The sequence below is a fragment of the Alligator sinensis genome, unplaced genomic scaffold, assembly GCF_000455745.1.
Source record: "Alligator sinensis unplaced genomic scaffold, ASM45574v1 scaffold872_2, whole genome shotgun sequence".
Lineage (NCBI taxonomy): Eukaryota > Metazoa > Chordata > Crocodylia > Alligatoridae > Alligator > Alligator sinensis.
This window is the reverse complement of record NW_005842132.1, coordinates 1,197,257-1,211,908: the sequence shown is the minus strand read 5'-3', so window position 1 is coordinate 1,211,908 and position 14,652 is coordinate 1,197,257. Positions and strand designations below refer to the sequence as shown.

Here is a 14,652-nt window from a genome sequence, read left to right as displayed (position 1 = left end):
GTAACCTGGTCATAAAAAGAGACTAGATTAGTCAGGCATGATCTGCCTGCTACGAACCCGTGCTGGTTTCCCCTCAGCATTATTTTTCCTGCCGGTCTCTCGCAAATGTGAGCCTTGATAATTTTTTCAAAGACTTTGCCAAGGATGGAGGTGAGACTGACTGGCCTATAGTTGCCTGGGTCCTCCTTCCTCCCCTTCTTGAAAATGGGGACCACATTGGCCCTTTTCCAGTCCTCCGGGACCTCGCCCATGCGCCATGAGTGTTCAAATATTCCCGCCAATGGCTGTGCTATGACGTCAGCCAGTGCCTTCAGCACCCTTGGATGGAGCTCATCCGGGCCTGCCGACTTAAATGCATCCAGTTCCTTCAAGTGCCTCTGCACAATCTCAGGGTCTACGCTTGGTAGTCTGGTGCCCTGCTGCTGCCTCTCTACAATCCCAGTGAGAGACTTGTCTTGCCCCTCGCTTAGGAACACTGAGGCAAAGAACTCATTGAGGAGTTCAGCCTTGTCCCCCCTGTCCGTCACCAATTGCTTATGCCCATGTAAGTGTAAGTTAATGTTGCTCTACTGAAATCCAGGGCACTACAGCAATTCACATTGTGGATCGGAGCATCCAAAGGCAGAACTGAGAGACAAACCCTCATCGACAAACCCTGTAACCTCTGGTGCCAAGAAGCAGAACAGGAGTGCAGAACACACTCCTGAAAAATTGTACCCAAGAAGTAACTCAAACAAGCTTCAGATCTGAGTGAGGACAGCACGTCCAGAGGAAACAAGCAGGTGGGCTGATATCACAACCATAGCAAGCCATGACTTCCAAGAAGGGAGAGGACAGCAGTTGTTATGACCCACGACTACAGCAGAGCGAAATGAAAAAGGAGGACATTTTCTTAATGGGGTGAGGGAGAGGGAAGGGATGGAGATAATTTACCTGACAACAAGTGTTTTCTATTGAGTCATAGGAAGGAATAAAAGGGAGGAAGTACAGATTTAAGGAAATGGGAGCATCTGCTTCTTGTTGGAATGGGAAATGTCCTTATCCCAAACAGACTTCATAAATAAAAGAGCTCAGATCTCATTGTGGTGATGGGCACCCCAGAAGATGTCTGCGAATGTGACTGCGTGCTACTACAGACACCCGAGTTGGCTCTCAGCTAGTTACCTGGAGTACTGGTAACAGTCTAGCACAGAACAACAACTACCTTTCCGGTGGACTTTTCTGCCTGCATTAGGTCCATTTTACCACAGCTAGACTGCTACTGCACCCCGCTAGCCTGGGTATATCTATAACACTGCAGTCACACCAGGGCTACCTTGTCAACCTCATCTAACGTGACTTATATAGCTGGGTTGCAGTGTATTTTATTCCTTATTGGGAGAGAAAATACCATAAACTATATTGATTTCAGCCAGCAGAAATCTTTTCTTGATGGACAGGTGGCTGGGAATGTCCTCTTGGACAGAGTGACTATACTCTGGTGTTAGCTGGCAGGCAACTGCTTTAAAAGATCCAAGGACTGTTCTTCATTAACTAGCAATAATAAGTTATTACACCTCTTTCAGGATCTTTTGGAGGACAGGAGTATAACTTCAGATAAACAGGCAGAGGTGTTTCCAGTTGTTAAATGATCTATATAAATATGGCTGGCTCTGGAAGTTGTTCTGCCACTGTTTCTCCTAACACTCACAAAATTCAGGGCTTACCTCAGACTCCAGAAGGATCCCAGCTCATCCCTTCACTACATGGCAAGCTGAGAGCACAGGTCTGCAGCACCCGAGCAAAATGCTGAATCCCAGCGGAGGGAGTTTCTCAGTGTGAGGCACAGAAGGGCTGGATTATTTGAACTGGAAGGTGTGGCCTGGCTTTTCTGCTCTGGTCAGTATATGCCTCTGCAGCAACTGCTGGAGAGGGATTGGATTTTTTCAATCACGTTTCTTACAATAGATCTTGTTCCTGTGATCAGCAAACTCAAAGAAAAGAACTTTGTACTTGCTGGAAGGGCAACTGTTACAACTAGACATCCAGGTACAGTGGTTCATGCTGAAAGGACGTGTCCTACTTATCTTCCTGTTCAGTGAAAATTGAACCTTAACCCTGAGAAAATAAAGGAAGCCTTTTTAAAATGACCCCTTTGTGGAGAAGGGAAAGCAATTCAATCAGCACAGCAATTCCAGACTAAGGTTTAGCAACAGGGCCTATAAACCAGGCCTTGTGACAGCTATCTGCACAGGTGTGAATAACATTAGTAAGACTGTTCCAAACCCTCAGTGTGTCAGCATCTAATGTAGTGCACTCAGGCTCACAGTAACTAAATCAGATGTGCTTAAGCTTGTCTATAAAGGTGCATCCCTACTCTGCCTTCTGCATAAGCCCTTGATCCATAGACTTGGGGTCAGAACTGTCAGAGGTGGAGATGAATCATTCTAGAACAGAATCAGCAAAAAAAGGATTTTTGAATTTCAGATTCCCCTCCCCCCCAAACAAAAACATTCTGCCAAATCAATTAATAATGGGTAATATTCAGCATTGCTAAATTTGCATTATTCACCTAAAAAAATGTTTTTTGGGGTTTCTTCTATTTTTTGTTGGTGGAGCGGGGGGGGGGGGGGCAGGGAGGACAGTTCTACTCCAGAGCATAAAATTCTGAGTTAACACAAGGCTCTTGATCCAAATGTGTGTTTTGTTATAAACAGACCCAGGGGCTTTTTAACTTGGAGGAGACCAACAAGTCACATTCCCTAGAAAGGCTTTAAGCACTCACCATGTACATTCCCATAGTTAATGGGTAATTTCAGCAGTATAACTCAGCTCAGACACTGCACTTGTCTGCAATGGTAGTCTTATTTTCTTACCCCATTCACTTATGGGCCGAGTTGAGCAAATTAAGGTTTGTCCAAGATCTCAAAGAGATTCAATTAGCCTAGGCCTTTTTCTTTAGTAAAGACTCTTCTCATTAAGAATTCGAAATTGAAGACACAGCCCAATCCTGCATTCAGCACTTCCACTGAAGTCCTTTGAAAGCTTTGCCTGGATAAAGGCTGCAGGACTGGGCCTCAGAGGAATTTACAGTACACAGGATAGGTTTGAGCTGGACTTGGAGGCAGGATTACAGCCCATGTTGACATAAGTGGGGAGCTGTGGTATAGCTAGCTCAGGTACTGAAAATACTGTAATGAAGTTTACTGCAGGCTAGCTGCCTGCTTGCTTGCCAAGGGTCCCAGGTCAGCTTGTCTACATGAAAGATTATTAAATAGGTGGTACTATCTTAACTATACCCACACACCTAAAAGGGTACAAAAGAGTTATCACATATATATGATTTAACCATGCAAGACTGTCTGGTGACCCCTAGATAAAATATATGATGGAGACCAAGAGAAACATCCCTTGTGAACTTTCTTCTCGCCTGATCAGAGGCAGAAAGCTCTGGGCAGATCTTCTGCTGGTGCAGCTCAACAAAGCCACATTGACTTGCATGTTCCATCAGCTGTTGATTCGACAATTGATTTTCAAGAGTACAGCACATTGCGATGTCCTGGTTTTCAGCAGCATATTCAAGTGAATAAATGTTTTGCATCTGGGAGACTACCTCTGAATATACTGAAAAACCTCTTGGGACACAATGGACTAAGGTTGTTAAAGAAGAAATCAAATGTGATTGAGTAACTCAATTATCACATCTCTTCCTTTCTGAAGAGATATTGCAGGCATAGGGTAGAGGTCTAAAACTGCAGTAAGATTACTGTAAGATGCAGAAATGTGTAGCATGACTGTTGAGTACATGTTTTCAATACAAAATCTCATGACTTCACCTTTTATTACTGCAAATAAGTTACCACTGAATCGGTTGGCCCATTAAACTAAGTAACAAAGGAAAAACAATACGGTGTTTGAGAAATTATTTCCGAGTTATTGCACAGTTCTTCCCCTCTGCTCTGTGTGCATGTGTAAAAGAATGTCTTTATTAAAAAAAGTGTTTTTGTGCGAGTGCACATGCACATTGTTATTTCAGTTTTAGTTGAGTAAGACTTGTCAATTAAGTGGAGCAGTCACAACCAACACAGAACCAAGAGCTAGAGGTTACCTCTAGACTGGATTATGATCATGGGTGGGTATAACTTGTTCAGAAAGGAAAGGCAAGGAATAAAGGAAGCAGTGTCACTTATTTTATTCAAGAAACATCCAGTTGTCTGGAGGTACAGAACAAAGAGGGAGGTAGACTTGCTGAAAGTTTTTGGGTTAAGGTAATGGAAGAAAACATCAAGAGTGATGTTCTGATAGGCCTCTACTATTGACCACCACACCAGGAAAGGAAATGGATGGGGTGTTGTGTTTTTTTTGTTTGTTTGTTTAAACTTACCACAGTACCCAAATTGCTTGATACGTGTGAGGAACTTTAATTACCATGCTATCTTCCAGGAGGGTAATAGTCAGCAAGCCATCCAAAAAGTTCTTGGATTGTGTTGGGGCCAGCTAAGGTACAGATAGTGGAAGAGTAGCTCTTCTTGATTTGCTTTTTACCAATAGGGAGGAATTGATTAAGAATTTCAGGCTAGAAGGCAACAAAGGCAGAGCAACAGAAGTAATTAGAGGCATGGAGAACAGGACCCATAAGAAAAGACTGAAAGAACTAGCATAAGTTTAGTCTGCTAAAAAGACAAGAGGCAATTTGATAAAAGTCTTCCAATACAAAAAGGACTGTTACAAAGAGGATAGTGATCAACTATACTCCATGTTTATGGAGGATAAGAAAAGCAGTAATAAGCTTAAAGTGCAATAGTAGATAAAGGTTGGATATTAGGAAGAATTTTCTATCACTGGGGATGGTTACACCCTGGACCCAATAATTTGGGTGGTTGTTGGCTGGAATGATTTAGACAGAGAGATTCCTATGTTGAACAAAGGATTGAACTAGATGGCCTGTAGAGGCCCCTTCCAGTTTTATGCTTCATGATTGCATTCAGTTAAATCCTGGATGTCAAACTCATTTGACACAGGATATTGTATTACAGTAACAGCAAGGGCCATAAAACAGCCTACGGTATGCCCCAGCCTCCATCCCCAGCAAACATTCTACAGAGGCAATAGAAACTATACACAAAGGGCATGATTCATTACTATGAATGTGCTAAGCTTCCTGGAAAGCTAGGTAGACAAAGTGGTTTTATACCATACCTTAAGGACTACCTAGGTTGTCTTCCCTTGTCTCTGGCTGCTTGAGGCCATGTGACAGAAGATATACTCAGGGCTGAGACTATGAACCTCCTGCTCTTACCTACAAGATATTTCATACAGCCTTTCACCAAAGTGATACTTCTACCTGAACCACCAGCAGCAAACTACTTGGTTTATATAGACAGCCAGTGTTTCAAAATGGCTGTGGCAATCAAGCACCTGCTGGCTGCTTGACTCAGCCCTTACAGTGGCAGGCACCACAAGTGCACTGCTACAGACCACTTCAGCCATCAGACAGTCCTCAGCCTGACCACTGAGCTGGGAGCTGCTGGGAACATAGTGTTGTTACAGGATTGGTATGACTATGTGGGGAAAGTCCTAGTAGCAGTTACAGGGCTTTATGGTCACAGTGACAGCAGATCAAAAGTATTAGGCCACATGAACAGGCCTTTATTTTTCAGCTGTCACCCTGAATTCCTCCAGCATCCACATTTGTGGGATAGGCTGAGAACTGGACAGCTCAGCACAAACATGTCAAAGGGAACTTTGTTCTCACTGTGGCAGTGCACTTGCGGTGCCTGCCGCTTTAAGGGCTGAGTCAAGCAGCCAGCAGGTGCTTGATTGCTGCAGCCATTTTAAAACACTGGCTGCCTATATAAGCACAGCAGTTTGCTCTTGGCAGTCTAGGTAGAAGCATTATTTGGCTGGAAGACTGTTTGAGGTATCTTGTAGATTGGTGTAGGAAGTTCTTGGTTCTAGGCATAACCTAAAATAGTATCCTGTTGGGGATAGGTCTAGTGGGGCTCCTAGAAATGCTAGGCTAGTTACTACCCTGGTGAAAAGTGGTTTGGGATGCTTTAATAACCCCAGCTTCCATGACTGGGTGGGTAGCCCTGTCATAGGGTCCAGGAAGGTGGACCCATGTAGGAGTGTTGGCTAGGTGCTCAGAAGCCTGACTTAAGGCACCCTTGACTAATCAATGTTGGGGTCAGGATCAGAAGGGTCAAAGAGCTAGGTGCCAACTGCAAAGGATGCCCAGAGCTGGGGGCCTGTGGTTCTGACTCCTCTTGGAGGTGAGGCCAGGGCTTGTGTGCCTAAAGGTCCTGGGGGGGCACACCTGAGAGCAAGAAGAGTGCAGGGAGTGAGGCAGCCCAGAATGAGGGTGGAGTAGGCTGCCTGATTGGAGGGATCCAGTTGGGGTCTGGACTAAAGGATTGCGGGGCTGGTGATGTTAAGAACTGATCCCATCTGCAAGGCACAGGCTGTAGCATAGGAGAGGCTTGGAGCTACAGATGGTACCCCCTGACATCAGGACATGTAATGGGCAGTCTGTTGTTCCCATAACCTGGTGGAAAATGCAGGGAAGTCATGGCAGGTGAGATGGGGCAGACTGCCCTATAGAGACAGGTGAGTGGGCCGGTATGAGACCTGGCTCCAAGTGCCCCTGTTGCACTTGGCAACAACCTTTTCTATTCCGTCCCCAGAAAGAAATACCAATGGCTGAACCTGCAGCATTGTTACTTCCCAATGGAGTTGCCAAAGATGTGTGCTGGTACTATTGGTTGGTGCCCTGCATATTATGACTTCAGTGGTAAATGGGCAGTGAACTGGCTGATTGCATTAAAAAATGGTCTCACACAGCTGCTTCGTTGAATGATGAGCGTTTCCTGTTGCAAAGGCTTCATAGCAGCAGACATGGAAACGGTATGCAAGCAATTGCTGCTTGATTAATGCATATGCTACACCTGTTTTAAAGTGACAATTACAGTATAAAAACCACAACAATTGCAGGGCTATACTGATTTACTTCAGCTGGAAATCTGGCTCTTCAGTTTAATTTTTCCTCTTATCTTCTCTCTTTCCCCCCCCCCCCCCCCCTTTCCATCCCTCCTTAAAAATAATTTTCTTTGGCTCCTTCAGAGCACAATATAATGAAAAGATTTCATTGGGGGTATATTATAACACTTACATTACACTCCCTGAGGGGACATCAGTCCTCCTTCAGGCCGTAAGATTCAGGTAATGACCCACAGCCAAAGTGGGTTTTCTTTTAATTTTCCATCCCTTGCAGACGGCTTCCTAATGGAAATTGATTCCTAGCAGTTTTTCTTTTCATTTTACATGCATGTCTAATGCCCTTATTTAGTTGCATCTTTGATTTGGCTAAAGGGGAGGAGGGGGCAGCATAGAAAGCATCTGGTTACAGACTGCTCTGATGTAAAATACTGTGCTGATTAAAACTGTAGACCCATTCCTATCTATGCAGCCTGCTCTTTCTCCCTCACTCATGTGCACTGTTCCCTATAAAAGAAACACATGTTCAGAGCCAGATCCCTAACTGAAGTACAATAAATCCATACTGTCCTATTGACATCCATAGAGTTACTCCAATTTACACCAGCTGAGGAGCTGATAATTAATCTCTTTCATGAATACTATGGTGCACAAATACACCACCTTAAACACAGGTCTCAAATTTAGCACACTTGCATACAAACACACACTCTTGTTCACCCCAACAGTTCACAGCCAGATAGATGTGATCTGCACATGAGTGAACACTCAACATATACCCTGTCAAATACAATATGATACAATATGATCACAGCCATGCACACAAAGGCAAGGCTCTCCTCCCATGACCCACAGAGAGGTTTTCCCGGTGTGCCAAGCAGAGAGGTAGTTTCACATACTGCTGTGTATTTAGATTTGACAAACTGGATCAGCCTTCTTCATCCTGTTACACAAATACTAGCAGAAGAATTTTCTGTCACTGTTATTGCAGACTGGGCTCCATTGTGTAATCTAACTCTCACACATACATAGGCACACACGCCCCTTTCTTTGCTATTTAGGTATAACTTGGCCTGATAATTTCTTCAGTATGTGGAAGCAGCAGCAGAGATAGACGGTGGACTGAGGCAACCTTTAATTTATTTGTGTTTCCCTTGAAAGGGCAGGAGTTTAACTACGAGACGGTAAGTGAAGACTGCCAGTACCTATAGCTCTTTCTTGTTAGCTTCACCAACTGTTTCCAGTTCACATGTTACGATAGTGAGAAGACAATTATACCCCTTAGTTAATTCTGCTGGCTAGCAGCTTGTATTTACAAACAATGCCTCCCCTGCATTTTTTCTTTTTTCTTTTTTTGGCAGATCCCTAGTTGTCATGTCTTATTGTAGTGTGTGCCCTTTCATAGTTTTAAAGCAGGCTTGACCCCCTTGCTAAGTGCAAGATAGATTTTTCTGCTCCCAAAGATGCTTCAACAATGCCATAAGCTGTCTGGTTTTTTGTATAAGATAATGCCTCTCTGTATTTGTTCCTTATTAATGCATAGGTTGATCTGTAGTTCTGTTAGGCTAGCTTCCTAAAGATGAGTCTCTTCTTGCATGATGACAATAATAATTAATCTGGACTTCAGTGCAGTGTCCTTGATAGTCCTGGATAAAAATCCTAAACAGAAAAGGTCAGTTCCCTTCTTGTGATCTGTGTTTCTCCAGCAAGAGTAACTGGGGGGGGGGGAGGGTTCTGAAAAAAGATGTATTCTGAATCCCCTCTCCCTTACGTTGCCAAATACAGCCAACCTTCCTGAAGGCTTTCGCTCACACTCCTGCAGTGAGGCAGTGAGGAGAACATTGTTTTACTGCCAGGAAGAAAATCCCATATGCTGTCTCAGATGAATGCTATTTAATTTTTATTTATGAATAGATCTCAAGAGAGAGTTGAGATTGAACAAGGATGTATAACACTGTCTGCAAAGTAGAGAAGTACAGTGAGTACAGGGGACATGCAATGGACAGTACTACTACCTGTAAAATGTGGGACTAAAAGGTAAAGGAGACTGAGAAAGAGATTGAGACTAATCATCCTTTGGTCCTGTGCATACCTCAGGAAGAGAATCATTGTCTGGCCCTGAACAAGTTGATTGCTCTGTGCTTCACTTTATATAGCTGTGAAACAGGGATGATAATAATATCAGTGTGCATCCCAGGACAGCTGTAAGAATTAAATAATCTTCCAATTAAAAACGCTTTTTCAGTGCAGACTTCATTCACACTGTAAATCTATAGTGAGAGGTTAGCTGAAGCAAGAAAGGAAGGGGGTGTTCTGACAGACCGTGAGCCAGACCATTCCCATTACAAGTAGCATGCAGAAAATAGATAACAGTTCCACTGCCAGGTCTAGTGCTGCATGTGAGTTTTAGTGATCTCTGAAACTATGGCATATGGAAAACACTGAGAAAAGTAACTTCCGCCCCACTGTCTGATGATGGCTCTGTATACAGTCATGTTGGGTAAACCAAGTCCTAATTAAACTGCAGAGACCAGGGAAATACCTGTGCATGAGGGCAGAATGAGGAGGGGAAACATTTTTGTTAAGAAGATCAAAGGGAAAATATCAGTTCATTATAAGACATTATCATCCCTCTCTTACAGACAGGGAAATGGAAAGCATGGAAGGGTTAAACATCTTCATCAAGAGTCAGTGCCAGAGCTGGGGAGGACAGGCAAGGAATCCCAATTCTCAGTCCCCTATTCTAGCAACAAGGGTACTCCTTCACACAGTTTGATCTAATAAGAGGGAAGTTCCCCTCCCACATAGTAATACTTGGGACTTTTTACCTGAGGTTCATAAAGCATGTTGTGAAGGTGTGCTTATATAACCATCCCATTTGACAGATCAGAAAACAGAGACACAGAGAGATGAAGCAAATTGTCCAAGACCACGTGAGTCAGCAGCAGAGCTGGAAACGGAACCCTAGTTACCTAGCTATTCATTCTCTGCCTTAGCCACTATAAAGGGATGCTGAGTAATTTAACTAAGATAAAGACTTTAAAGTAAATATTGTCCATTGTCAATGATACTCAACTACTGCTTTTCAGTGACGAGACCAGGACGAACCAAAGCTTAGCTCCTGCCAGTCGGGAAGGATGTGGTCTCATGTTGTTGGCTTTTCCATCTTCCCTCATATCGGGGGATTTCTCGGCTGGTTCTTCAACCGCAATTCAGTGCCTACTTGGTATGAAAATCTGAAGAAACCCTCTTGGTGCCCACCCAACCAGATGTTCCCCATTGCTTGGACTCTCTTGTACACAGGAATGGGGTAAGATCCTGGGGTAAGAAGATTCTGTGTCCTAATCCTTCCCTGTTCCTCCAGCACTTCACCTCTAGGGGATATGCTACTTCATTGCTCTCTTTTGGGGATTTCCTTCTCCAGTACCAATGGGAAATGGAAAGGATGTTTTTTAGAGGCTGGACCCAGCACCCTACTGTGTCTTGAGCCCAGTTCAACCCGTTCAGTCCACTTAACACCTTTATGGCCAGGGACTTAATCTATTCTGGCTTTATGTTGCACTCTGGATCATGATGATTGGGCACATCTAACACTTTGCTCTATGGTGACATTGTTATTGAACCCTGCTTTAGTACTTGCTTTTGGAAGTACTAAAGCATGGCACAGTAAATGCCAGTACACCGTACATGCAGTGCATGGTTATTTTTAGCAGCTATTTCACTGTAGCAGCGTGCATGCTGCTATGGCGAAGTAGCTGCTGGTCACATGTAGACACCCATGGATGTGCCCTTAGAGTTGGGACTCAGATCAGGGCTACCTTGTGTTCTTACTACTGTAAGAGAGAGGCCCTGCCCTGAAGAGCAAGTAGTCTAAATATGCAAGACAACCTGTGCCTGTGAGATGTACCAGAGACACGAATGTGGCTGTCCCAGTGTCTCCCTGGTATAACCCTGTATAGGAGCCACTTGTGCCCAAGTGCAGTATGTTTGCATTGGGGTTTACATCAGTGCATTTACACTGATGCATCCTTGTTAAGACAAACCCCAGGAGCTGCCTTCAGCTGGGGGAGAATCCATGCTTGATACTACATTGTAGTCAGAGGATACTATGGAGCAGAAGTTGATGACTCCTGGTAGATTCATGCCTGATCCAACTGTATCAGGGAGAGGAGGCAAACGGGATATCAAAATATTAACTGGGATTTTCTCCTTCACAGCTATGGCTCGTTCCTGATTTGGAAAGATGTAGGTGGCTTCAACAGCAAAGCCATCATCCCACTAGGCCTCTTTGGGGCTCAGCTCGCTTTGAACTGGGCATGGCCTCCCTTGTTCTTTGGCATTCATAATCTCAGACTGGTAAGATAGCCATGTCTTTGCTCATTAGCTACAGGCTTGTGTTGCTTGTGTCCCAGCCAGCTGCCTGGGACCTTTAAGAGGGTCCACAACTAGCACCAGCAAGTACTACATCCTGTACTGAGTTTAAGGGGCAAGTCAGCAGCTGCAGGAAGCAGCCTTGCTCAGCTTCTCTTCATGTTGCGCCGGGTTCTAGCCTGTAGTATCAGTCCCTGAGTTGCATTTGTGCTTCAGATATTTGGCAGTAGCCAAAGAGGGTGGGAGATTATGGAGCTTCTGGCTTCTGCACCTTCCAGTTAAGAACCCACAGCTGGAGATAAACTTTTGGAGCGACACACCCTGGCCCAATGAGAGGCAGTGACAGTTGCTTCAAAGAGGACATGTTATTCATGTGCTTATCGGGCAGCAAAGTACTCTGCCATTAGAAGAGCCCAAGAGGGTGTGTCCTGGAGTAGGACAAGGTAGAGTGAAGCAGAGGATCAGCGCAGGGAGGAAGGGAGAGAGCCTCTTCTGTGACATTCATGTAGCAAACTATGCCAGGTATCCAGAAGCTGCTGATCATTAATCTGTTCTAGAAATGCCACCCCTTCTATTTCTCCTGCCCCGAGTGACTGCTAATTTGTCAATTACTTTGGGGAAGCAGAGTGGAGTCTCATGGAGTTAACTGATAGCTGGTGTAGGGGCTTGGGAGCTCATAGGATTATGGAGTAGGGCTCACATGTTTTCCTTTGGCATCACACTGCACAGCAAGGAGCCTGGCTTGCTGTAGGCTTCAGCTGCAAAGTTTAGATCCAGATCCAGTTGGTGCCAAAGCTGGAATTTTGGTTTAGCCAAAGGTCTTGAGTTAATCTGCAGTGCTTTGTGCCTCCTGCTGCTCATACTGTTCTCAGTAAGAGCTACTATTATGCTACATAGGGATGTGTGACCCCATAGAGCTAGTTTCCAGTGAAAAATGCTTCAATTATTGTCTTTTCTCTCTTGTCCAGGCTCTGCTGGACATCCTGTGCCTGGATGGCTTAGTGGTAGCTACCATGTACTCTTGGTACCCCATTAACAAGTTGGCAACAATGCTGATGGTGCCTTACCTGGCTTGGCTGGCCATGGCTACTTGTCTCACCTACGTCATCTGGATGGATAACCCTGAGAAGAAACCAAGAAAAAAAGAATAAGAGATGGGAGTTGTGCAAGTGAAGTCATTCTGTCATTCATCCTGAAGTGGGGAATCAAGATCTGATCACTTGAAGTCTATTAGTTTTCAGATAGTAGGCCTGTGCAAAGCAGCTAGTATTCACTTCGGATTCAGATTCAGCCGATTTAGGGGACAGTGATTCGATTTGGTGATTTAAATCACTGTCCTGATTCAATTCTGCTGAATCTGATTCGGAGATTTGGCTGCTGTTGAATCTCCGAATCAGCCAGGCCAGGCATCCCCTGCCCCTCTCCCAGCCCGGTACTGGCTCTCTCTGGCCGCCCCAGCTCCTGGCACTTGTTTAAAAAAAAAAAAAAAAAAGCCCAGCTCACCAGGTGCTGCTGGGTGGGGTGCAATGCCCACTGCCCCACGCTGCGTGGGGGGCTCTGCACAAGCTCCCTCGGCCCCCCTGTGGGTGCCCCGCCTGGGCCAGCTCCAGCCCTTTAAGAAAAAAAAAACCCAAACCCCCCTCTCCAGACTCACCGCTCCGGCCAGTGTGGGGGGGCGATCCCTGCTGCCCCCACCCCACTGCCCCACACCACGTGGGGGGCTCTGCATGAATTCCCCGAAGCCACTGCAAGACCTGTGAGTACCAGGGGTTTTCTCAGCTTTTTTTTTTTTTTGCTTTTTTTTTTTTAAAGGGCCAGAGCTGGCCTGGGTGGGACACCTGTTGTGGGGGTGGGGGGGGGCTCATGCAGAGCCCCCCATGCAACATGGGGCAGTGGGGGGCAGCAGGGATTGCCCCCCCTGCCTGGCTGCACCTGGTGAGCACCGGGGCTTTTTTTTAAGGTACTGAGCTGGGGTGGGTGGGGCAGCCATGGTGGGGGCTGGGAGAGCAGGGGCCTGGCAGGGGTCCCCCTGAGGTCCTCTCCCTCCTCCCTCACCCCTAGTACTTACCAGCTCCGAGCTGGCTGCAGCTCCTTGCTGCAGCCACTGGGGACTGCCCGAATCACTCGGAGAGCTTTGAATTGATTCAGACCTTTAAATTGGTCCCCCGATTCGATTTGGATTCAGAGATTTGGCAGCTGAATCACCACCAGAAGCTTGGCACAGCCCTATCAGATAGGCATGAGAATATCATATACCCTTTGTGAAGGGCAGGGAGGGAGAAGATTTTGCATAATGCAGGTGTGCATCCTTTTGAGTTAACGTTTGCTTTCACCTGAGAATTCCTGCTCTTCTCTCACTCTCCAGCAGTGCTTAGGGTTTGGGATTAATGCTACCAAATTAAACCTTTTGAGCCAAATTCAGATCTGTTGCATCTGTGTAAACTCACAGTAACTCCACTGAACTCAGTGGTGTCACTCTGGATTTATACTAGTGCAAAGGAGAATAGAATTGACTTTTATTCATTAAAAATGTCTTATCCCTAGATTAGACCAAAAGATAAAAACAAATCGGCTTCTTTCTATTCTTGCTATGTGTTTAATTTTTCTAGAATGCCTGAATGGGATTTTTTACTATTAGCCATTAACGTTTTTTACCTATTAGATAATGAGCAAGCAACTTACATATTTATTCTGCCAGTGCAGTGTAACCGGTCAGCTTAGTTTTCCTTGTATAGTCCATCTTGCTTCTGCGTTCTCATGCACTTAATACCATGCTGCAATCATTAGAAAACAAAGACCTGTACCAAAATGGAATAATTATATCTCCCATCCCCAAAAGCAGCACTCCCTGAGTAAAAGAAAAGCAAAACCAAAGCTGTTTTTTTTAACTGAAGTTTAAGAAAAAAATTCAGAATATTTCTATTGATATTGGGTGCTGTAAAACTTGGAAATCAGTCTACTTCTCCCTTATTTCTGGGCCTAAACTCCTGGACAGTACCTGGGATTCTCAAGGGCAGGAGCTGGGTGCTAAACTCCAACCGAGTAGAAGCTGGGTAATTGACTTATTTAAAAACCTAGAAAGTGTCATTCTAAGTCGTGTCACACTGGTATTTTCCCTGGGAAAAAGATGTAGAGGGCCCAATTCTGCAAAGACCTATTCATGCACAGGACCAGATTAACACTTTAGTAGGCCCTAGGCAAACACACTCGTGGGCCCCCAGCTGAAGATGAAATTTTTATTTTACTTTTTTCACTCAATAATTATGATATGTAAAATAAGCACAACTGGGCCCCTTCACTTAGGGCCCT

At 44.9% G+C, this 14,652-nt stretch overlaps 2 protein-coding genes across 5 annotated transcripts in view; one reads left to right on the top strand and one right to left on the bottom strand.

Annotated features, from left to right (window-relative positions):
- Window positions 1–5,311, bottom strand: part of UNC5CL (unc-5 family C-terminal like) — a 28,340-nt gene extending 23,029 nt beyond the window's left edge. The window contains exon 1 of one of the 2 annotated variants that reach the window (XM_006025079.3): window positions 5,179–5,311. The gene's annotated coding sequence lies outside the window, so the exon portion shown is untranslated. Of the gene's footprint in view, window positions 1–1,706; window positions 2,082–5,178 lie in introns of those variants that run through there. The other variant, XM_025205824.1, reaches the window with a different exon arrangement.
- Window positions 5,312–8,046: 2,735 nt separating this feature from the next.
- On the top strand, window positions 8,047–12,697 carry TSPO2 (translocator protein 2). 3 transcript variants are annotated; one of them, XM_006025078.3, is made up of 4 exons: window positions 8,047–8,156; window positions 10,062–10,282; window positions 11,190–11,328; window positions 12,312–12,697. In XM_006025078.3, the coding sequence occupies exons 2-4, from the start codon at window positions 10,110–10,112 to the stop codon at window positions 12,492–12,494; spliced, it is 495 nt and encodes a 164-aa protein (XP_006025140.1). In that variant the 5' UTR covers window positions 8,047–8,156; window positions 10,062–10,109; the 3' UTR covers window positions 12,495–12,697. The 3 variants fall into 3 exon arrangements, with proteins under 3 accessions (XP_006025140.1, XP_025061616.1, XP_025061615.1); XM_025205831.1 differs by lacking the exon at window positions 8,047–8,156 and adding an exon at window positions 8,626–8,644; XM_025205830.1 differs by lacking the exon at window positions 8,047–8,156 and adding an exon at window positions 8,879–9,009.
- The last annotated feature ends 1,955 nt before the right edge of the window (window positions 12,698–14,652 follow it).

Excerpts from the sequence above, each read along its gene's own strand:
- TSPO2 (XM_006025078.3), top strand. The coding sequence starts at position 10,110 with ATGTGGTCTCATGTTGTTGGCTTTTCCATCTTCCCTCATATCGGGGGA. Across the intron at positions 10,283-11,189 it reads CTCTTGTACACAGGAATGGG|CTATGGCTCGTTCCTGATTT; the intron begins GTAAGATCCTGG and ends TCTCCTTCACAG. Across the intron at positions 11,329-12,311 it reads GCATTCATAATCTCAGACTG|GCTCTGCTGGACATCCTGTG; the intron begins GTAAGATAGCCA and ends TCTCTTGTCCAG.